We start from the raw sequence: 23944 nt of genomic DNA, 5'->3' as shown, positions 1-23944 counted from the left end.
CCTTTGGGATGACATTGTAAATAGTACTATGGCAATCCTTAGCTTCCCTGCTTAAAGCTTACTCAGACTTGGAGACTCTGTACTGTGCACTTACATTTTGTACTTTATTCACCTTACAGGGTAACTGGTCTACTTTTGGGAAATTATTAATCAGACCTTCAGCCTGGCCCTCCCACTCATTGCTAGTGACGTCATAAGTTGGTATACAATTTGGGAAAACAATTTGGCAGTAGATATCAAAAGCTGTTAAAACTCGTTTTTTTAAAAAAAGGTTAAACTGGAAGCAACATAAATGTCCTCAAATAAATAAATGGTTAACTATACTTTGTAGTAAAATGCTATATAATCACTAACAATGGTTACAGGATTGGGGATAAAATAGAAACATGTTTGTGATATATCAAAGGAACCAACCAGAAGAAAAGTTATAAATGATACAATATGATTACAACTATAGATATTTAAGTGAAAAACAAATGAAATAGAATTAAATGCTGGTGACAAGGTGACAGAATTAAAGGTAATAAGACATATTATCTATATTTTTGAAGTTTTCATTAACTGTGTTATTTGAATTAATAATCTGTAGGGTCATATTAACCCATAGGAAAAACTTATCAAAATACAGTAAGCTTACCATGGACATAGTACTTCTTAACAGAGGAAGGGATTCTAAGCCATTTAATTTCACTGTCTTCATTAAGAATTTTCCACTCAAGAATAAAATACATCAGATTGTAATCACTGGGTGACAGCATCCAGGAAAGAATTACACAACTGCTGTTTAAAGGGTAAGCACTGAGGGACTGCACAATATTTACTGAGGGGAAAAGAAGGAAATTTATTTTTAACTTCAAAATTAATGAACATCTCCAAATTGTCTTTAGGAACAGAAAACTTAGTGAAAAAGGAAGAAGGAAGAGAAAGCAGATATTTACACAAATAAATATAAAACATGGCAATTATTTTTGTATCACATAAGTCATATAAGCAGAGAGATGTGGAAATATATGCTATTGATAAATAAGATTCTACCTAAAATCCAAAAAAGAGATTTTTGGACATGGTCAAAAGACGTTCTCTTCATCCTAATTCCCCCCAACTCTTCTCTCCCACTGATGGAATCATGCTTTCAAAGCACAAAACTGATCATTTTAACACCTTCTGCACAGAGTCCCACTTCAAAGCCTCCAGACTTCCACAAGTGATAGCAAAATTCTCATCATGCCTACAGTGCCCTAAGGGCCATGTCTCAGCACATCTGTCGGCTTTTCTCCGCGCGCGTGCACACACACACAAACACACGCCCCTGATGTCCTCCTTCACGTCCTCTCCTGGACTGCAGGATTTTTGGTCAGACTGTTCCTCTCTCAAGGGAGCTCTTCTTCCCACCTTTCATGGAAGTTCAATTTCTATACCGCATCCTCAAGAAAACTTCTTAGACCCTCAATACTAGTTTAGGCTCTTATTTTTTTTTCTTTTATAAAATTATATTCCTTTCCTAGGAACATGCATCTCAGTTTGTAAATAGGCATTAACTTATATGACTATTTGATTAAAGTCATCTATTGAACTCTGTGAGATCATTATAATTTTACCCACATTGGAATTTCTACCATCTAGCATAGTAAAGCATTTATTTCTATTAATAGAACATATTGATTGAGAATATTTTTAGTGTAAAATACAGTGCAAATGCTGTGAAACTTACATAAAGTTTACACTATATGTACACAAGTAATCACAATACAAGGCAGGATATAAAATACCATAGAAAAGGTAGAAAGTATTCTGAGAACTAAAAAATAGGATAGGACACATCTAAGTAAGTAAAGCAATAAGCAAATATTTCAGGAAGGTACATGATTAGTAGAGGGAAGTGAAATTTGAATTTTTCATTAAAAATTGTACTTTGAATATACTATACAAGATCCTATATAAAGTTGTTCTTAATTCCTTGATTAATCAAATATATCAAAATTAATAAAAGAGGGTTTATTACATATTAAATGAAATATAAGTTATTTTCAAATCTAAGCAATTACTTGTACCTATCTAATGTTATACTATCCCATATATATATGTAGTATATATGACACACACATGTGTATTTTACCTAGTAATATATGTGTGTGTATATATATGGACACATTATATGCATATGTATATACGTATATAAAGAGAGAGAGAGATTCATTCACCTACAACCCGCACTGGCCCAGAATTTTTAAGTTTTAGATTTATCAGGACATTCACATTTATTATAGTACTATTTCAACAATGTCCTACCATGTGAAAACCCAAGACCACATCACATAATCAGGATATACTCTTACACTATTTTTTAGACAAAACAGAGATAAAAGGTAAAAAAGAGACTGATTCAGAGAATCGTAGGCTTCTTGGAAGATCATTTAGAATGGGAGGGGTTTGAAAGATTAAATATTAAGAGGAGCACAGGTTTAATACCCTATACCTTTTCTTACCTTTGCTGATAGACCGTGATAATGTTAAATTAAAATTTGCAGAAGAAGCACCAATTGAATTGATGGCCAGAACCATAACAGAATGCGCTTGCTCTGTCCAAAGGAAAGTGAGTTTAGTGTGATTTCCCACATCTTCCAGCCACGTTCCATTGTGGGAAGTATGATGTTTTACCACATATCTTCTTACACTGCACAATGAGTCATTTTTCATCAGGGGCTACAGTAAACACAAAAGTTGATTAGCTGAAGGGCTACAGTGCTTTTTATACCAGCCGAGCTCCTGGAACTCTGATTAAACATTTCCCAGTGGTAGGCAGGGGCCAGACCAGAGCAAGCCCTGATGAATTCAAGGCTGAATTGTGGGCTGCTCTGACAGTCTCCCTGAAGCTGTCTGGGTGACTATGGAACATGGGAAACTGGTTTTCTCCTTATGGCTTTTGTTTTTTCTTTAAGACTCAGAGAATAAATCACTTGAAGATAATGAAGTTTGGATATAAATAGGATACTTTTCTCCCAGGAAGTTTCACTCTAATTTTAGAGGAAAGAAAGACTAATAGGGAGTTGACAGTTTCTTCATCTAAAAAGCAAAAAAAAAAAAAAAAAAAAAAAAAAAGGAATAACCCTCTGTTTCTGTAAAGCAGCAATGAGAAAGAGCTGAAAAGAAATTAATCACCACTTCTATCAATCTTAGTAAGACTGGTCATTTTTTTCCTTCCCATGACATGCTGACACTACAAGTCACAGAGAGCATCAGGACAGGGTACAAGGCACCCCAGAACGTCTGTCCTGTAGTTAAAAAAAATCATACCAGGTCACCGAGATACCAGTGTAAAATACATTCTTAGTACAATCCTATCCTTCCATCCTACAGAGCATTAACAATACATCCCACTTTCCCCATCACCTTCACCTGTTTCAGGTAAGATTTAAGTGCTACTAATACCTTGTCAACCTTTAGAATGTTTGACACTATACAACAGACTAGAGCAGTGCTTCTCATTTTTTTGTCATTGAGATTCTTCTTCTAAGTCAGAAATTGAGAAACATAAATACAAACACACATAACTATATCCCTGCAGGTCTTGGAAGAACCTGGGTAGGTGGTGAGAGGATACTAGCAGCCACTGCAAGAAATAAGGGCTTCCCTGGTGGTTCAGATGGTAAAGTATCCACCTGCAACATGGGAGACCTGGGTTCAATCCCTGGGTTGGGAAAGTCCCCTGGAGGAAGGCATGGCAACCTACTCCTTGCCTGGAGAATCCCCATGGACAGAGGAGCCTGGCAGGCTACAGTCCATGGGGTCACAAAGAGTTGGACACCACTGAGCGACTAAGCACAGCACAGCAAGAAATAAATGAAAAATCATTCAAATGTTGCATTTTGTTTTTAAACACTCTGTCAGTTTTCATATACAAATGTTTACTTTTGTAACCCTCAAATAAAATTGATGATAAACTTCCTTACTTTCTAGTCCTGCAAGTTACTCTAGGCTCATCTTGTCATATTTCCTGCCCCAGACCTATTACCAAGCATTTTTTTCACAGAGCCTTAGTTTCTTTATTGGAGAAGAGTATTAGAAACAAATCTGAGAGTGTTGCTTACTACCAGAATATGGCTTTCTCAGTGGACAGATTAAGGAAATGCATATGTGTGTGTACTATATCTATATATATACATATCTATGAAAACTTCTCAATCAATAGCCAGACAAAAGATAAAAGAGAACTATAATTACAAGCTATAATGGAAACATAATTAACCTAACAATATAAAATAATTACATACAATTTAGGGGGTTAAGTAGAGTGATATGGTAAGTGGAAGTGTACGCATGCATATGTTTTTATCCGCCCAGCCAGTCTGTCTTTTGCTTGGTGCATTTAATCCATTTACATTAAGGTAATTATTGATATGTATGATCTATTACCATTTTCTTAATTGTTTAGGGTTTATTTTGTGTAGGTCTTTCCCTTTACTTGTGATTCCTACCTAGAGAACCTCTTTTATCATTCGTTATAGAGCTGACTTGATAGTGCTGAATTCTCTTAACTTTTGCTTGCCTGGAAAGCTTTTGATTTCTCCATCAAATCTGAACAAGAGTCTTGCTGAGTATTCTTGGTTGGAGGTTCTTCCCACTGAAAATTTCTAGGTGAATCTATCTGTATCCATATTAAGCTAAACATGAGTTCATACCCTAATCCATTTCCACATGGATCATTCTTTGCTTATCTATAATCAATTAAACAGTAACAAACTTGAGTCCTTCTTACCACCCATCATCCAATACTTAATTGTTCAATTCCAATTTATATATCTAATGATACCAAAACTGTTAACCCATACCTTGTGAGAAAAATGACTTTACCAACTAGAATACAGTGATTATGCACAGTTCCTTTTGACTTTATTCTTAAGAATCTACTCATTAAAAAGGTTGCCTAGGCCTGGACCTTTTTTGCCCAACTCCTTCAGTAAGGTTGTTTCATATACTTGTAGTACTGTTAGATTCTCTCGTTGCAGCCTGAACTCCATCCTAGGATTCTCCAACCTCCTAATGATTTATCTTTAATTTGCACACATTAAAGTTTTCTCTTTATGCTATAAGGTTTTACGAATTTTGAGAAATACACAAGGCTGCCGTCTATGGGGTCACACAGAATCGGACATGACTGAAGCGACTTAGCAGCAGCACCAGCGTGTACTCACTAGGACCATATTATACCAAATAGTTTCACCATCATAAAAAAATCCCCTGTTCTTCACCCATTCAAACCTTTCCCCATCAACCAAACATCTGGAAACCATTGATCTTTTTGCTGTCTCTATAGTTACATCTATCTTTTCTTGAATGTCATCCAAGTGGAATCATAATGTAGCCCTTTACACAAGCTTCTAGCACTTAGCAACATTCATTTAAGACTCATCCATATCTTTTGGGGCTTTATATTCTTTTTATCACTGATTATTGCCAGGCAGCACTAGCGGTAAAGAACCCGCCTGCCAATGGTAAAAAATGCAGGTTTGATCCCTGGGTCAGGAAGATCCCCTGGAGGAGGGCATGGCAACCCACTCAACTCATTCTTTTCCAGAGAATCCCATGAACAGAGGAGCCTGGTGGGCTACAGTCCATAGCATTACAAAGAGTCAGACAGGACTGTAGAGACTTAGCACACACACGCATTATTCCATTATATGAAAGTACCAAAGTTTTTTTTATAAGAATCTATCAAACTATATTCCAAAGTGGTTGTACAATTTTGCATTACCACCAGCAAAGAATAAAAGTTCCCATTGCTTCACATTCTAGTCAGCAATTTATTATGAGTTTTTTGGATTTTAACCATCCTAAAAAGTATGTAGTATATCTCATTGTTGTTCTAGTATGATTTCCCTAATGACAAATGATGTTTGTAAGGACTGAATGTTTGTATCTCCTGAAAATTCTAAAAAAAAAAAAAATACATTCGCTTGGGACAGAAATCAATTCATTTGGGAGAAAGAATGCTTTCAAAATTGCTAAGTTCTATACTCATTGTTTTTAGAAATATCTGTTGTATATTTGCCATCATACAGAAAGAACAATCTCAACGTCCTTGAGGTATGTAGGGAAGGCCATGTTTACTCTGGTTAGGATTAAACACTGATGGAATTTTTGGACTTGAAAGAACACTAGATATTATCCAGCCCAATCTTATGTTGATAGAGATGAGGAAACTGAGGGTGAAAGGTCTAGGCGACTGTCAAAATAACACTGATTAACTACACCATGTCAAGCCAAAAACAGAATTAAAGTCTCCAAACTCCAGACCAGTGCTTCTTCCACTCTACATCTCAGCTCTCTGTAATCAACATCTTCAAACGGAAATAAATTTGGGATTGCAGAGTTTACAAAAGATGGTATTATTGAATAAATCTTTTTACAATGAAGTAAATCTTTCAGGATAGAGAAGTAAAATTTTAAATAACATAAAAATCAGGAATACCTTCCAAAGCAAAGTGACATTTCTCTCTTTTTTAGTGGTGTCTTCACTAATTATTCTCCAAAATTCAGGTCCTCTGATAGGAACTGCAAAATGACAAGGAGCCCAACTTGTACATATGATCTTAGAAGGATTATCTTTCAGTCATATTTGAAGCACGTACTTAGGCATTTTTAAGACACATTCACAAAATCTCTACAGACCTTTCACATCCACAACAACTGTGTGGGCTGGAGTACTCCAATTACTCCAATATCCCAGTCCATCCAGCCTCTTACAGCGCACCTGGACAGTATAGACTGCACAGAGGTCTGGCACTGGGAGACTGGCAGATTTTAATTTTGCATCATACACCTCAAACATCTGTAAAATAAGTCAAATCATTAGATTGATCATTACTAACAATATGTAGCTAAAAGACCCTGAGGTGCATTTTATTTTAAACTCTAACACTATTCCAAAACTAAGAGAGAACTGACTTTGTGTTTTCTGACTTTAGAAATTTACTAGGCTCACAATGTGAGTTCCTTCAAGTTAAGGATTGCCTTAGCCATCCTGTAATTTTCATCTCATGACAAGACTAGGACAAGAGTTCTCTTGCAACCTCACTTCCCAATCACCCTCTTACCCTAGTGCTAACCTCTGTCCACAGACTTTTAATAATTTTAACCTAGTGGTTAGATAGGGCATACTCTATAGGGCCTGTCTGATATTCAGTCTCTTCAATAAGTAGGTAAACTGTCACATTCAGCTGAAATCACTGTAATTTAGACATAATGGGAGCTCCTGCTATTTCTAGGTTTTGCAGGCTGCTTTCAGAAAGCCAAAACAAAAAGGTATCATATATTCACTTGCCACTGTGGGTGTCATTCTGGTTGTTTGATAAAAGCAGCTTCCAAAATGTGTCCCATTGAATACGTGCGTTAGAGGAAAAAAGATTCCTTGGTAAAATGAGTTTGAGAAACAGGATGAAATAAAGTCACAAATGTTTCTTAAATTCAGGACTTCTCCAAACCTTTAACATGCAAAGTCTCATGATGCTACACTAGGGACATATAGTGATGCAAGGTTTCCTAAACTTTATTTAATGTGATCTTTGTTCAAGAAACATTTTACGGGATCAGTGTTCTATAAAACACACCTTGGGAAATGATCAATCACAGGACATTTCATTCCTTGAAAGGGTTAGCAGCTCAATGGATAGAACTTAGGCAAACTCCAGGAGATAGCAGAAGACAGGGAAGCCTGTTGTGCTGCAGTCAGTGGGATCGCAAAGAGTTGGACATGACTGAGCGACTGAACAACAAAAATTTAACAGAAAGAACTACAGAATACAGGAGGATGTATTTTATGCCAGCAAAATAAATCTTATGCAATTCTTAAACAGTTATAAGAAATAATATTTAGTGAGGCAAGCTGAAGAAATTTCCAGGAAAAAAATACCTTCCATTGTACTTGTTTTCCACTTAAACCATAGCGAATCTGGAACTGAAGATTATTCTCTGGAAAGACCGGCTTTTCCCAAGATATTTTCAATAATCCAATTTTTACAGTAATTTCTGCTTTCACACTGGATGGAGGCAGTGGTTTCACTAGAAAAAAAAAATTAAAGTATTATGTAACAGTAATTTAAACAGTAACAATGTTTTTAAATGTTATTATGATTTTATAATCTTCCATTGTGCTTCCCAGGAGGCTCAGTGGTAAAGAATCCACCTGCCAAGCAGGAGATACAAGTTCAATCCCTGGGTCAGGAAGATACTCTGGAGAAGGAAATGGCAACCCACTTCAGTATCTTGCCTGGGAAATGCCATGGACAGAGGAGCCTGGCAGGTTATAGTCCATATGGTTATAAAGAGTCAGATACAACTTTTAGCAACAATAATCTTCCATACCTTGCATTTATAAAGCAACATCTCTTTCTCACTTTCTCAGAATTTTCTCATTCATTGTCTCATTTTATTCCCTACAACTTTATGTGATACATAAGAAAAAGATTATGTCTATTTTGCAAATAGAGCTATTGATTGAAAAAAGGTCAATTCACTGTCCATGTCACTCTGCAAATTAATAGTAAGACCTGATTAGAAATGGAGCTATTGCCTTTGCATGCAAAAGATACCATACTGAACACATAAGAAATTTAATAGCAAAGTCTTCTATATAGAACTTTAATTAAAAGCAAAAAACTATACAGTGCATCCATTTCCACACATGTGGTTTCAAACTTTTCTACTGTTTGTTAAAAGGTATTCCTAGGTTAAGGTCAGAGGTAGTCTTGCAGAGTAAAGCCTTGGTTCTCTACAGTCTGAGGAAAATAAGTTTTTTAAAGGTAGAAACAAAGGCAAAGAGAACCAGATGGCAAGAGCTTTTTAAAAAAATAGTAAAAGACATTACTCAAACTCAATGTATTTGGGGACTAATATCTCAAAGCATAACCACAATAGTGTGAACATTTGAAGCTCCAGACTTCATCAACAATACTTCTTCAGATTGTGGATAACCAAAACTCCTAAGCTTTTTCTTTTTTATTATACTCAGTATCTCATGCTTATTCAATTCCTTATATGCCAAGAAGATATTCTTCACCAACCAGTATGATGACATATTTTTCACCTTTTGAAAAGGTATTAATAATTCCTCCTCAAGAAAAGAAGTATGAGCTTCCAAAAGATCCTAAGGCATTAAATCTATGATTTCACTTGACTGAATCATGTGGACATCACATCTATATACTCCATGAATGGCTAGTTTGTACAAGGAATGATCTGAAGTACAATAGTTCGTGTGATCCCCAGAATACTGACCTTAGGGAAGCAGAAGGAGTTTTCTATATTCTATAGGTGATTAAATAGTCTCGGAGCATTTAAGCAACTAGCCCAAGTTAACAAAGCTAGTAAAATGAGGAGCTGTCATTCCCAAAGTTGAATTTTCACAGTGTCTTCTAGTATATAGTAGGCAATATCAGTTCAGTTCAGTTCAGTCGCTCAGTCATGTATGACTCTTTGCGACCCCATGAATTGCAGCACGCCAGGCCTCCCTGTCCATCACCAACTCCCACAGTTCACTCAGACTCACGTCCATCGAGTCAGTGATGTCATCCAGACATCTCATCCTCTGTCATCCCCTTCTCCTCCTGCCCCAAATCCCTCCCAGCATCAGAGTCTTTTCCAGTGAGTCAACTCTTCGCATGAGGTGGCCAAAGTACTGGAGTTTCAGCTTTAGCATCATTCCTTCCAAAGAAATCCCAGGGCTGATCTCCTTCAGAATGGACTGGCTGGATCTCCTTGCAGTTCAAGGGACTCTCAAGCGTTTTCTCCAACACCATAGTTCAAAAGCATCAATTCTTCGGTGCTCAGCCTTCTTCACAGTCCAACTCTCACATCCATACATGACCACTGGAAAAACCATAGCCTTGACTAGACGGACTTTAGTCGGCAAAATAATGTCTCTGCTTTTGAATATGCTATCTAGGTTGGTCATAACTTTTCTTCCAAGGAGTAAGCGTCTTTTAATTTCATGGCTGCAGTCACCATCTGCAGTGATTTTGGAGCCCAAAAAAATAAAGTCTGACACTATTTCCACTGTTTCCCCTTCTATTTCCCATGAAGTGATGGGACCGGATGCCATGATCTTCGTTTTCTGAATGTTGAGCTTTAAGGCAACTTTTTCACACTCTTCTTTCACTTTCATCAAGAGACTTTTTAGCTCCTCTTCACTTTCTGCCATAAGGGTGGTGTCATCTGCATATCTGAAGTGATTGATATTTCTCCCGGCAATCTTGATTCCAGCTTGGGTTTCTTCCAGTCCAGCATTTCTCATGATGTACTCTGCATACAAGTTAAATAAGCAGGGTGACAATATAGAGCCTTGACGTAGTCCTTTTCCTATTTGAAACCAGTCTGTTGTTCCATGTCCAGTTCTAACTGTTGCTTCCTGACCTGCATGCAGATTTCTCGAGGCAGGTCAGGTGGTCTGGTATTCCCATCTCTCTCAGAATTTTCCACAGTTTATTGTGATCCACAGTCAAAGGCTTTGGCATAGTCAATAAAGCAGAAATAGATGTTTTTCTGGAACTCTCTTGCTTTTTCCATGATCCAGCAGATGTTGACAATTTGATCTCTGGTTCCTCTGCCTTTTCTAAAACCAGCTTGAATATCAGGAAGTTCACGGTTCACATATTGTTGAAGCCTGGCTTGGAGAATTTTGAGCATTACTTTACTAGCATGTGAGATGAGTGCAATTGTGCAGTAATTTGAGCATTCTTTGGCATTGCCTTTCTTTGGGATTGGAATGAAAACTGACCTTTTCCAGTCCTGTGGCCACTGCTGCGTTTCCCAAATTTGCTGGCATATTGAATGCAGCACTTTCATAGCATCATCTTTCAGGATTTGAAATAGCTCAACTGGAATTCCATCACCTCCACTAGCTTTGTTCGTAGTGATGCTTTCTAAGGCCCACTTGACTTCACATTCCAGGATGTCTGGCTCTAGATGAGTGATCACACCATCGTGATTATCCAGGTCATGAAGATATTTTTTGTACAGTTCTTCTGTGTATTCTTGCCACCTCTTCTTAATATCTTCTGCTTCTGTTAGGTCCAGACCATTTCTGTCCTTTATTGAGCCCATCTTTGCATGAAATGTTCCCTTGGTATCTAATTTTCTTGAAGAGATCTCTAGTCTTTCCCATTCTGTTCTTTTCCTCTATTTCTTTGCATTGATCACTGAGGAAGGCTTTCTTATCTCTTCTTGCTATTCTTTGGAACTCTGCATTCAGATGCTTATATCTTTCCTTTTCTCCTTTGCTTTTCGCCTCTCTTCTTTTCACAGCTATTTGTAAGGCCTCCCCAGACAGCCATTTTGCTTTGCTGCATTTCTTTTCCATGGGGATGGTCTAAGTCCAACTTAAATGCCTTATATTAGTACTGAAAAGAGTAACATCAAAAATTGTTCAGATATCAAACTGTATCCATGTTGCAGTTGTCACATAATAGATGCGAGGGTGTATCTGTGCATGTTTGTGGGGAGGGGTGTAGAAGAATTCTCTGCTACCCTATGATATTTAGTATCAGAGAAGTACTCCTTATAATAAAGTCACTTAAAATGGAACCAAACTAGTGAGGGACCTGAAGAGGGCAGATCAATTAATTGGGACTTCATATTGAAAGAAAACTTTTTTGATTATGACAGTTTCATCCTGTATCTAATAAAATTTAGATTTGAAGTCAGATATGTATTAATTATCTGAAAATACAATGGACCAATATTAATTTTTGGTATAATTTCCCAACAAAATAGTATACAGCATCAAAAGATACTCTTCTGTCTTTGCCAGACAATCATAAATGGTCCATTTTTCAAAGATTTCACAGTGATACTTGGAGCAATATACCAAATTTCCAAGGGTTCTCTTTGTCCTTTGAAATCAAAATATCTTTTTAAGATACTATGATGGATGTCATCATCTTGATTATTTTCTCTTTATTTCACTTGAGTTATTTTGAATCCTTCTGCTTCCTACCCAGCCTTACCAATTTAAGCTTTGAGTTATGACTACTCAGATTTCAAAAACCATCAGAATATCCAAATTAAACTTTTAAATTAAAAACATCAGATGTTGCCATATGTATAGAGAAAAAACATAAAATAGTATATTATTTAGAATATTAGTACCAATATTTAAAACCCAGTAACCAATATAACTCAGCAAATTATGTGCTAAACATATTCCTATTGTTAAAAGATTGTGTTATAAGTAAAATAAAAATTGTAAAATTGTCTAAGGCTGATTTTCTTTTCAATCCCACTGCAAATAAGAAAATAATTTTTTAATCTAGTGTGATCAGAAAATAGCAAAATTCAACTGTTACCCTGAATCAGTCTGAATCCAAATCTGCTAATAAAAATGAAGACATACATATAGTTTTTGACGTACCCACAGAATCAGGAATGACACAAACTGGTGGAGAGTCCAGTGAGCCCAACGTGTGATTAATTCTAATCCACATTGTATAGCCAGATAATAGAAAGATTGGCTGAAATATGCATTCATAAAAACCATCTCTCTGCAAGTGGCAATCTTTGGGTTCAGATACAGGATGAATAGACGGAACATCAGAACAGTACAGGCTGCTCCTTAAAAGATACAAAAACAATCAATAAGTATACAGCAATGTTGAAAGCAATAAGATATCTGAGAAGACTTCTTTGTTGTTTAAAATAGACAGTTTTTGCTCTATCTAAAAGTTGTTGTTCTTATTGAAAAGGCATTTCTGAATTCCCAGCTATATTACAATATTTCCATAAAAATAGAAAACGCTTATTAAATATTTCACTTGACAGTAAGTCAGTATGCAATTGAAGTAAATGACAATTTTCTAATAAGGAGAGAAGGATCCAATTAGAGATAGGACTTACACCACTTTGGAAGCTATGCTAATATAGCTCAGTGATCGATTTTTAAAATAAAGATCATAAGTGGTAATGGGACATTCCTGAGATGGAAAGGAAGGTAAATTCCTCGCATGTTAAATTCTACCACAAATTGAAAACATAATTGATAGTAAATTATATCTTAATTGACATTGCCCTAATATATTCTCGTTCAAAGCAATATAATTAAAATAATACCAATTCTTGACTTATATATGGATCGTATAGTCAGGTGAGCTTCCCAAGTGACCCAGTGGTAAAGAATTCACCTGGCTGTGCAGAGGAGACATGGGTTCAACCCCTGAGTTGGGAAGATCCCCTGGAGAAGGAAATGGCACCCACTCCAGTACTCTTGCCTAAAGAATCCCATGGATAGAGGAGCCTGATGGGCTATAGTCCATGAGGTTGCAAAGAGTTGGACACGACTGAGCATGCAGGCATATAGTCAGGTATATCACTTATTTTCTCAGAGAAGAAAATTAAGAAAGTATTTTTATCACCACATCCCAATCAACACCATACATTAGAGAATATAAAGCATTTCACCTCTTCTTTCAAATAACTCTTCTGCCATTATTTGCTTTAAATATAGTAGTTAAGTGCTAAAAGTAGCAGCTACTATTTCCTTAGGAATGGGAGTAAGGAGGTTACATGAAAATGGAAAATCTATATTTTTCTGTCCCTTATTTTCCATTTTTTGTGACACCTTTTTCTTCCTATTTTCTCAAAATTACAACCATGTGTGAGTTTGTGTGTGTGTGTGTGTGTGTGTGTGTGTGTGAAAGACTGTGATGGGTGAGGTTAGATGAGAAAAGTGGGATGAGGAGTCATCATCTCGTACAGAAGCACTTTAACAGTCCACTTGCAATTCAAAGATTAGCATCAGTATCATCATGATAGATACAAACATTTATTGAATGTTTACCAGAAGAAATCATATCACTTAATTATAATTAAATAAATTATTCTCACAGAAACCCTTCAAGTCCTATTATTTGTTCCATTGTACAGATAAGGAAAATGAAGCTTAAAGAGATTAAAAATCTTGACCAAGCATGCAGCTAGTTTCACGGTTCTTCTGAAAATACTAGGAAGATAAATGACTCAAAATGCTTAGAGAACAGTCGTCCACAAACACCACTGAAAATGTCATGGAAAGAAAGTAAAGAGATTACAAAAGTAATGTGGTATACAGTGAACATTCTATTCATTTATTTTTAATTTAAATATATTTATTTTAATTGGAGGCTAATTACTTTACAATATTGTATTGGTTTTGCCATACATCAACATGAATCCGCCATGGGTGTACACGTGTTCCCAATCCTGAACCCCCCCTCCCACCTCCCTCCCTGTACCATTTTAAAGTACTCATATCAGGTTAGAGGAAGACAGCTATTATTCCCACATGAGAGATGAAGAAATTGCCCCGTTTTTCTAATACTATGTAAGAACAGACTGGTAGCAGTAGGAACAGATCAGAACACATTATTTGAGAAAATGGACTTGTTTTTCAAGTAGAAACTTCAGATTTTAAGAATAAATGAGCACAAGATATAAAACTGGAAGTCCTGATACAAATGGAGACAGGGTGTTTAAAAGTAGTACACATTCCTGAAAATTACTAAAGAGTATGATAAAAATTAAAATATGTCTATCTTGTCTTAAAACACATTTTAGATAAAAGCATTTATAGAGAGAAGGAGAATACTAGAGGAAGACAATAAACTTAAATTCTTTTTAAAACAGAGAAGGGTAAAAACAAATGAAATTACTCTACTAGACTAGTTTAATCATTATGAAGTAAACAAAGTTATGGTTACCAAAGGGGAAAGGAAGGAAGAAATAAATAATTTAGGAGTTTGGGATTAACAGATACATACTACTATTTATAAAACAGATAAACAACAAGGATTTACTATATAGCACAGAGAACTATATTCAGTATCTGATAATAACCTATAATGAAAAGAATCTGAAACAGAATAGATACACACACACACACATATATACACACACATAGCTGAATCATTTTGCAGCACACCTGAACACTAGCACAACATTGTAAATCAACTATAGTTCAATTAAAAAATAATCTGACCTATTTATAAAAACCATTCATATTGTCTCTCACAATCTCTGTGCCACTACCTCCAATTTTTTTCTAAAATCTTAATCTTCAGCAAATGATACGAGGCTTCTATAATCCTTTATAGTTTCCTCTAGTCAATTCTCCAAGTCAAATTAAAAATGTATAGACATTAGTTTTGGGGATTTCATTCATTAACTACATATTAATTATTTCTCCACATTAAATGCAATTGTGGAGAATTAACTGATCATCAGAAAAAAATAATCTGACATAAAAACAAATTACAACTTTTTGTGTATGAATTTTTTCAAGAATCACCAATTTATTTAACTCCTCAAAAATTTCCTAATTAAGTATATTCTACTTTCCTCTTTCAGGAATAAACCTACAAGGGTATCACTATCATGACATTTTTATAAGAAATGTTTATCTCACCATATCCACAGAAAAATAAAATAACAAAAATTATACATACCTATGATACCTCAGCTGCAAATTGCTTCCTGCAAGTGATTGGATTGCACTGGGTGACCATCTGCAAGTCATTTTAGTTAAGTACCCATCAGTTTCACATGATATATTGATATTGACATCTATTTAAAACACATTAAAATATTACTATAAAGCAAAAACACCAAAACATTTTTTTAATGAAAATAAAATTTCCTTAGCATCTTCAATGGGACTCTAAGATGGAGTCCATAATAAAAATGTATCTCGTGGAAAAAAAGAAGACAAGCCTGGGATTCTTACCAATCACGTATAACTCAGCATAGCGATGGTGGCACTCTTGCTCATTGCAGCAGTACACTGCATCATAGGTGAACTTTCCTCGGGGTTTGGTTGCATTCAAGTTGGGAAAAGTAACTTTGCTAATATGGTCATCCACAACATCATACTGGCTTTGAGGAATTTTCTCAGCTAAATTCAACCACCAAACAATCTTTTTTGAGGAAACAATCTTCTTTTCATTTTTATAGATACAGTGAAAAGAAATGTTAGACCCAGCCGCTGTCAGAATTTTAGGTGGAAAATATATGACATCTGTAATGGGGGAAGAAATATATGATATAAGATCAAGAAAGAAAACATCACGTAAGCAATTGATACCATGTAAAAAGGATTCACCAGGCATTCAGGATTATACTGCCCCAAATAAAATGAGTGTGCTGAAAGGCTGCAGAACTATAGCTGTCCACTCATGTATAGTTAGTAAGCATCCCAAGCATTCTCATTCTCAAATGACTTGAGTGTCCATAAATGTCTTCAGAATTTTCTAAGAACAGAGATTTATTCATTATAAAATATATTTTAGTGAATAACTGTCACTTGCTGATAGGCAGAAAATTAGCGAAAATGAAATATAGGCTAATTCTACCATGGCATGTCTTCTATCAGACTCCTTTCAGAATCAGCGAACCTTAGGCAGGTTCTCAAATCAAATCCCTACAAAGCAAAATCCTGAAGAATAAATGGTGATAGCCCTTCTCTTATTTGAATACATGAAAATTTCAAGGAAGCAAGTAGAGAAATAAGCTTTAAATAAGAAAACTTGTTAGGAAATGTAAAATCAAGGATGCACCAGTAAACAAGGCAGGCAAAACTGCAAATACTGTCCTGTAACATCATTTTAAGTTATTTAGTGCCAGTGCCGTGTGGCTAAGGACAAGGGGAATCAATATTTCTCCAAAATATCATTCTTGACACTTGTACACTATTCCATAGTACTATTTTTGTCTCCCATTATTGGAAACATTTTCTTTTTCTTTGTGTACTCAGTCATCTCCGACTCTGTGACCCAGTGGACTGCTGCAGGCTTCTTTGTCCATGGAATTCTCCAGCCAAGAGGACTGGAGTGGGTTGCCACTTATATTCCCGATCCAGGAATCAAACCCATGTCTCCTGCATAGGCAGGTGGATTCTTTACAATTGCGCCACCTGGGAAGCCATAGTTAAGTCTCTATTTTTTAAATTAGAAACAGAATAAAAGTAAATGAATGTTTACACAGGAACAAATTATTTCTGCCATATGCATTATGAAAACAGTATATTTCAGTTGTAAAATTTAAGGTAAGCTGTTTTCTGCTGATGGAATATGAATATCTGTTTCCCTATATATCCTTTGAATTACCCTCAAAACAAATCCAAAAACTTTGATTAGTTCTTATTATTTTTTTTTCTGTAATAGTATGCTAAACTCCAATGTCTTAACATTTACAATCCATAGAAGATATTTGCATTTGCTATGTCTACAGTCAAGTATAAACAGGAAAAAACTTCATAGCATGAAATTACTGGACAGAAGTTAATCCTTGTATTTATGAATCTCACCTAGGGTGGCACTCAGGTAATTACTTAAACACACATCTCATTACCAACTACCTCAAAAGTCTCAATTCAGTTTTTTTAAAAAAGAGTACAAATAAGATTTCCAAAATTAAATTGAAGCTTTAATTTGAAAGATAATAAAAAGCTCAAAGCATTTCACTTTGAAATTGAAGCCTAAGACTTAATTGAAAAACACGATTAAAGTCATAGCATTTTCATGTAATTAAATGCTAAAGTAGCTTAAAAAACAAGTTATTAAAAACCTGATGTTTTCATGTGTTTGTTAGCCATCTGTATGTCTTCTTTGGAGAAATGTCTATTTAGTTCTTTGGCCCATTTTTTGATTGGGTCGTTTATTTTTCTGGAATTGAGCTGCAGAAGTTGCTTGTATATTTTTGAGATTAGTTGTTTGTCAGTTGCTTCATTTGCTATTATTTTCTCCCATTCAGAAGGCTGTCTTTTCACCTTGCTTATATTTTCCTTTGTTGTGCAGAAGCTTTTAATTTTAATTAGATCCCATTTGTTTATTTTTGCTTTTATTTCCAGAATTCTGGGAGGTGGATCATAGAGGATCCTGCTGTGATTTATGTCTGAGAGTGTTTTGCCTATGTTCTCCTCTAGGAGTTTTATAGTTTCTGATCTTACATTTAGATCTTTAATCCATTTTGAGTTTATTTTTGTGTACGGTGTTAGAAAGTGATCTAGTTTCATTCTTTTACAAGTGGTTGACCAGTTTTCCCAGCACCACTTGTTAAAGAGATTGTCTTTACTCCATTGTATATTCTTGCCTCCTTTGTCAAAGATAAGGTGTCCATATGTGTGTGGATTTATCTCTGGGCTTTCTATTTTGTTCCATGGATCTATATGTCTGTCTTTGTGCCAGTACCATACTGTCTTGATGACTGTGGCTTTGTAGTAGAGCCTGAAGTCAGGCAAGTTGATTCCTCCAGTTCCATTCTTCTTTCTCAAGATTGCTTTGGCTATTCGAGGTTTTTTGTATTTCCATACAAATCTTGAAATTATTTGTTCTAGTTCTGTGAAAAATGTGGCTGGTAGCTTGACAGGGATTGCATTGAATTTGTAAATTGCTTTGGGTAGTATACTCATTTTCACTATATTGATTCTTCCGATCCATGAACATGGTATATTTCTCCATCTATTAGTGTCCTCTTTGATTTCTTTCATCAGTGTTTTATAGTTTTCTATATATAGGTCTTTAGTTTCTTTAGGTAGATATATTCCTAAGTATTTTATTCTTTTCGTTGCAATGGTGAATGGAATTGTTTCCTTAATTTCTTTTTCTACTTTCTCATTATTCGTGTATAGGAATGCAAGGGATTTCTGTGTGTTGATTTTATATCCTGCAACTTTACTATATTCATTGATTAGCTCTAATAATTTTCTGGTGGAGTCTTTAGGGTTTTCCATGTAGAGGATCATGTCATCTGCAAACAGTGAGAGTTTTACTTCTTCTTTTCCAATTTGGATTCCTTTGATTTCTTTTTCTGCTCTGATTGCTGTGGCCAAAACTTCCAGAACTATGTTGAATAGTAGCGGTGAAAGTGGACACCCTTGTCTTGTTCCTGACTTTAGGGGAAATGCTTTCAATTTTTCACCATTGAGGATAATGTTTGCTGTGGGTTTGTCATATATAGCTTTTATTATGTTGAGGTATGTTCCTTCTATTCCTGCTTTCTGGAGAGTTTTTATCATAAATGGATGTTGAATTTTGTCAAAGGCCTTCTCTGCATCTATTGAGATAATCATATGGTTTTTATTTTTCAATTTGTTAATGTGGTGAATTACATTTCTCCAAAGAAGACATACAGATGGCTAACAAACACATGAAAAGATGCTCAACATCACTCATTATTAGAGAAATGCAAATCAAAACCACAATGAGGTACCATTTCACACCAGTCAGAATGGCTGTGATCCAAAAGTCTGCAAGCAATAAATGCTGGAGAGGGTGTGGAGAAAAGGGAACCCTCCTACACTGTTGGTGGGAATGCAAACTAGTACAGCCACTATGGAGAACAGTGTGGAGATTCCTTAAAAAATTGCAAATAGAACTACCTTATGACCCAGCAATCCCACTGCTGGGCATACACACCGAGGAAACCAGAATTGAAAGAGACACATGTACCCCAATGTTCATCGCAGCACTGTTTATAATAGCCGGGACATGGAAACAACCTAGATGTCCATCAGCAGATGAATGGATAAGAAAGCTGTGGTACATATACACAACGGAGTATTACTCAGCCATTAAAAAGAATTCATTTGAATCAGTTCTGATGAGATGGATGAAACTGGAGCCAAAATACAGAGTGAAGTAAGCCAGAAAGAAAAACACCAATACAGTATACTAACACATATATATGGAATTTAGGAAGATGGCAATGACGACCCTGTATGCAAGACAGGAAAAAAGACACAGATGTGTATAACAGACTTTTGGACTCAGAGGGAGAGGGAGAGGGTGGGATGATTTGGGAGAATGGGAATTCTAACATGTATACTGTCATGTAAGAATTGAATCGCCAGTCCATGTCTGACGTAGGGTGCAGCTTGCTTGGGGCTGGTGCATGGGGATGACCCAGAGAGATGTTGTGGGGAGGGAGGTGGGAGGGGGGTTCATGTTTGGGAACGCATGTAAGAATTAAAGATTTTAAAATTTAAGAAATAAAAAAAAATAATAAAAATTAAAAAATTAAAAAAAATAAATTATGAAAAAAAAATAAAAATAAAAATAAAAACCTGATGATCTATAAAAATTACATTGAACAAATGTATTGAAATTGATATGTGCTATTTAATTTTCAAGATAATATAAATATATCTATCTTTTATTCTCATGTGAGACACTACTACACAACAGTTTGTAAATTAAGACAACAATAATGATTTATCTTTCCATGACCAAATATCAATACCTTTATAGGATCTGCATTAATGAATTCTATTTAAAAATGAAATTCTATTGACAAATATTAGTAAATTACTCAAAAGAACATAAATCATGAATCAAACATTTTAGATAAATTATTTTTAAAATGTGTGCTTTATCATAGCTCCATAAAATTGATTTTTAAATTCTTGGAGCAGATTACCTATTTTTCCTTAAGAAAAAAGTATTTTCTCTAACCTGATATAAGAGCTGCACAAGAAATCTAGATATTATCTAACATCTGTTTCTCCTCTTTTTTCACAGCAACAAGAATGCAGTTAATAAAGTTACTACAGGAATTTAGCACTTCTAAAATTGTTTTTAGTATGTAAATTGCAATATTCATAAGTTCTGGGAAGGTCCTGGTTTTCCTTGAAAAACATCTCCCAGCAGCTATAGAGAAAGAACCTATTAAATTCACTTTAAAAGAATCAATAAGAATTCCTTGACTAGGAATAGTCAATGCTTCATTAACTATGGGTACAGCTTAAACGCATTAATGAATAAAATGTAGCAGTTACAAAGGTTCTGAGAATTAGTATTCTGTCTGCAGCAATATTTACATCAAGTAACCTTTGATTTAAGTGTTTGGAAATAGTAAAACAGGTGCGATAACACATTCTAAACAAATTAACGCCTCAATCTCATGGAATATTTCTGTTTGCTGGACAGTGAACAATGGTTGTGAACCTAATCCTATTAAGTAACTAGACTTAAGGGAAAAGGATTCGAATCTCTTCACACAGGAAGAGGAAGTCCCCGAGTTTGGAGACATCCTTTGCTGTTGCACAGCTTTCAGGAAATGAGCCTCACGTATGGTCAGCACTATAGAGTGCAGACATTGCAGCCAGCATAACTCAGCAAACCTAAACCAAGAAACCTAAGCAATGCTAAAACCTCATTTACCAGGAATCATGAAGAAAATGAGGTATTCCAATAAAACACTCTATATAATTAAATTAACTGCTTTGAGGGTCAATTTTTAGGGCTACCAGAAATCTTATATAATTATACATTATGCACTTAATTGCCTTACTAGTGGTTATAAACACGAACTTTGGAGTTAGGCTATTTTGTAATTATATCAACTGTTACAAGTACTTAACCCTATCTAATTCTCAATTTCTTTGTTTATAAAAGAGGGATAACAGTACTTATCCCACAGGTCATTGAAAGGATAAAATGTTAGTATGTGCAAAGCACGTAGTGCCTGAAACACGGGAAGCACCCTATAATTGTCAATATTATTATTATTCAAGAAGGAGTTCTCAATCTACTTCTACCTTTTATTTGTGATTTAATACATATTACATCATTACAGCAGATAATACTGGAATAGAAAAATGTGCTTGGGAGATGCTAAAGTGTATAAGCTCTCCTCCTCTCTACCGGTGTCCTAACCTACTTTCTATTTGACAAGTTTCTGTCTTTCCCTTGATAATCAAATGGTATCACTCATGGTATCTGAACTATCCACATTTGTTACATTAGTAAGCTCATACTTACTGCTACATCAACAAATCCTGGCCTTTGAGGTAGCTGTTTACTCACTGTCTGCATTCATTCCTCATTTTCAGATTCTTCTGTTTGGAATGTCTACAGTCACTAAAGGGACACATCTGTGTTGAATAACTAAAAGGCTAGCTATTAATGGTAATATCGTTTCTTGGTCTCCAAAATCACTGCAGACGGTGAATGCAACCAAGAAATTAAAAGACACTTGGTCCTTGGAAGATAATGACAACCTAGACAGCACATTAAAAAGCAAAGACATCACTTTGCCAACAAAGGTCCATATAGTCAAAGCTATAATTTTTCCATAGTCATGTACGGATGTGAGAGTTGGACCATCAAGAAGGCTGAGCACCAAAGAATTGATGTTTTTGAACTGTGGTGCTGGAGAAGACTCTTGAGAGTCCCTTGGACAGGAAGAAGACAAAACCAGTAAATCCTAAAGGAAATCACTTAACTCTGAATATGCTTTGGAAGGACTGATGTTGAAGTTGAAGCCCCAATACTTTGGGTACCTGATGAGAATAGCTGATTCACTGGAAAAGATGCTGGGAAAGAATGAAAGCAAAAGAAGCGGGTGGCAGAGGATGAGAGGATTGGATAGTATCACTAACTCAACAAACATGAATTTGACCAAACTCTGGGAGATAGTGAAGGACAGGGAAGCCTAGAATGCTGTAGTCCCTGGAGTCACAAAGAGTTGAACATGACTTGGTGACTCAAAGTGAGTCATGCAGCACAAAGTGATTTTGCTCAGTCGTGTCTAACTCTTTGTGATCCCATGGACTGTAGCCTACCAGGCTCTTCTATCCATGGAATTTTCCAGGCAAGAGTACTGGAGTAGGTTGCCATTTCCTTCTCAAGAGGATCTTCCCGACCCAGGGATCAAACCCAGGTCTCCTACATTGCAGGCAGATGCTTTACCATCTGAGCCACCAAGGAATTTCTTCAGTGACTGAAGAACAACAATTATTGGATACCGCACAAGCAAATAAATTAGCAATGCTTCTTTTAAACAAAACATACCTTTATTACCTTCATGTAAACAAAACACATAATATTTGCCTTTGGAAGGGCATATACATGTGTACGTATGTGTTTTATAGTATATATTAAAATATCTGGTTTATTATAAAAGCATAAAAATATGATATAAAATATTAGTAAACCAAGCAAATTTAATCCTACAGATATTGATATGAACTAGGAAAGAAAAGAAGTATAAAAGGGTTTTGCATAAAGCAAAATAGAACTAAAAATATGTCCATCGGAAGGTCTAAGAATCTAAGTTGAACAACCCAAAATAAAATCGTATACGAAATGTAATACAAGTAGTTATATTATTCTGGATCAAAGATTTCATTTAATCCAACTGAGTACATAACATTGCTAAGAATCATTATACTAGGAAGGTACAAACGTATAACTTGAACATCAGAAAACTTTAAAACAATCATGATTCTTTTAGAATTTCCCTTTTCTTCAGCAAGGGTAGGTTCTCAGATCTTATTAAGAAGAAAAACAGCAAAGAATGAAGCCATTTTCTTGTGGAAGAGAAACATTTCACCAGACAGCAAAATAAAGGTACAAGTTATCGGCCATTCAGAATGGGAGCAGGGGCTGCTGCCTCCACCTCCCTTGTCAACTTCCCTACACCACCACCCACTTCACCCAATCCCACTGTATAAAAACCTCCACAGGACATTCATTGAAATTTGATGCTGTTAATTCATTCCATTCTATGTATTTCACAGCTGGTCATTAAGACCTATTAATCAATGATATATAATTCAAGATAGAACGAAAGTTGAATTTTCAGCATCCTATAACACACATTGTGATACTCAATAATTCTTTGAGGAATAGAGATGAGAAATTCCTATCTTCTAAGTCTGTTCACTCACAGTTCTTGACTTTTCAAGTGAGAATTAATCCCTTCTAATGCTTAGCACTTACTTTAGCTCTTCTCACAGTGTTATTTGTGCTAAGCAATTAGATATATATCATGTCCGCCTCTAAATTTCATTAGACGCTGAAATTCTGAATATTGAGTTTGTCCATTTACAAGCTTGATATTTATAAACTATGATCCACTATTTCACAAGTGCTTACTAAGAGTCAGGCACTGCAGTAAGCACTTTATGGGCATCATTTCATTCTAT

General features: G+C 35.5%; 1 protein-coding gene across 3 annotated transcripts in view; it reads right to left on the bottom strand.

The window, feature by feature from the left end:
• Positions 1–23944, bottom strand: part of LEPR (leptin receptor) — a 156998-nt gene that overhangs the window by 17328 nt on the left and 115726 nt on the right. For all 3 annotated transcript variants that reach the window (XM_018045226.1, XM_018045220.1, XM_018045222.1), the window contains 8 exons: positions 15746–16036; positions 15468–15585; positions 12404–12603; positions 7910–8058; positions 6670–6829; positions 6470–6552; positions 2487–2703; positions 638–820 (listed from right to left, as the gene is read on the bottom strand). In XM_018045226.1, coding sequence (XP_017900715.1) covers positions 638–820; positions 2487–2703; positions 6470–6552; positions 6670–6829; positions 7910–8058; positions 12404–12603; positions 15468–15585; positions 15746–16036 — 1401 coding nt within the window. The remainder of the gene's footprint in view (positions 1–637; positions 821–2486; positions 2704–6469; positions 6553–6669; positions 6830–7909; positions 8059–12403; positions 12604–15467; positions 15586–15745; positions 16037–23944) is intronic.

This window comes from Capra hircus, chromosome 3 (genome assembly GCF_001704415.2).
Source record: "Capra hircus breed San Clemente chromosome 3, ASM170441v1, whole genome shotgun sequence".
Lineage (NCBI taxonomy): Eukaryota > Metazoa > Chordata > Mammalia > Artiodactyla > Bovidae > Capra > Capra hircus.
The sequence above is the reverse complement of the archived record's forward strand: the minus strand, read 5'-3'. Positions and strand labels throughout refer to the sequence as shown.